Consider the following 1,250-nt stretch of genomic DNA (forward strand, 5'->3'; position numbering starts at 1 on the left):
TTAGTACTACTGTGTTACTCCCTGGTCTCACGTTCCAGTAAACGCTAATGTGTCTTTTGTTGGTATGTAGTATGTTACAGTGAAACCCAGCCAGAGCCAGGTACTCAAGGGCATGTTCGTGCCATCCTGTTCAGGCTGTAGCATCCCACAGATCGAGCAGGCTGTGGGCATCGTGGGAGCTATCATCATGCCACACAGCATGTACCTGCATTCTGCCTTAGTGAAGGTGAGCACAGTCCCTAATCTACGTGGTCTCATGGATAGGTCATGGGTTCTTGTCCTTTACTTGCAAGGGACATAAACTTGGTTTACAGCTATTGGTACTCTGAAAGAACAAGGTATTCTTTCCAAGGCTGGATGTTCATGAACTCCAAACACTTTGACTCTTTTTGTCATCATGTGATCAGAGATGACTAACTCCACAGAGAAATGGGACTGAGGTTGAAAAGGACTGAAAGTGTATTAAGTCTCTTGTGTTTAAATCTCAAAACCTGAGCGGACTTGTGGAGGGTAGACGAAAAGATCCCGATCAGGCTTTTACCAATCAGCCTTAGACAATAGTTTGCTGGGAGATAATGAAAGACCTTTGTAATTAGGACTATATAAAACTTGCAAAAGCTGGAACCTATGTAAGATAGGAACTTGTCAGAGAAGGAAAACCCACGTATTTTCAATTAAAAGGAGTGATTTAAAAAAAAAAAAAGTGGTAAGACAGTACCATGTCAAAAGTGGAAAAGCGGCAAGACCTGGAAAAACAAGGCAGTCCGGTCTAGTTCCGGCTCTCACAGGTTTCACTGTCTATCCCTTGGGACTGAAGTCAGGTTGTTTTTTTGGAGGTTGGTTGTCCTTCCAGCCACGGCAACTGTGAGATCTCAGTAGTCAGACACTGTTCCTTGTTTGGGGAATGAACAGTGTCTGCAGAGCATTATGAAGTTCTTAATCACCTAGTAAGCTAGGAACTAAGTGAGTGCTGGATATCTCATCTTCTGATTAGATGTTTGCCCTCTAAATCTTTCAGCTAACTCCAGACTCAGGAAGTGTTACAGGAAAACTTGTTCCAACTCATCAAAATACTCATTGCTGCTGTTCTTTCTCTAGTCCAGACAGGTAAACCGGGCCAATAAGCAAGAAGTTCGAGAAGCCAATAAGTACTTTTTCATTGAATCCTGCATTGCTCTCTTTGTTTCCTTCATCATCAATGTCTTTGTCGTCTCAGTCTTCGCTGAAGCATTCTTTGGGAAAACCAATGA

The 1,250-nt window shown here is 42.8% G+C and overlaps 1 protein-coding gene across 1 annotated transcript in view; it reads left to right on the forward strand.

The window, feature by feature from the left end:
- SLC11A2 (solute carrier family 11 member 2) overlaps positions 1 to 1,250 on the forward strand; it is a 42,238-nt gene that overhangs the window by 6,626 nt on the left and 34,362 nt on the right. Inside the window, exons 6-7 of the mRNA XM_007937941.1 lie at positions 71 to 226; positions 1,099 to 1,247. Of these exons, the coding sequence (XP_007936132.1) occupies positions 71 to 226; positions 1,099 to 1,247 (305 nt within the window). The remainder of the gene's footprint in view (positions 1 to 70; positions 227 to 1,098; positions 1,248 to 1,250) is intronic.

The sequence above is a fragment of the Orycteropus afer genome, unplaced genomic scaffold (assembly GCF_000298275.1).
Source record: "Orycteropus afer afer isolate SDZICR_OR568_19922 unplaced genomic scaffold, OryAfe1.0 scaffold00045, whole genome shotgun sequence".
Taxonomy (NCBI): Eukaryota; Metazoa; Chordata; class Mammalia; order Tubulidentata; family Orycteropodidae; genus Orycteropus; species Orycteropus afer.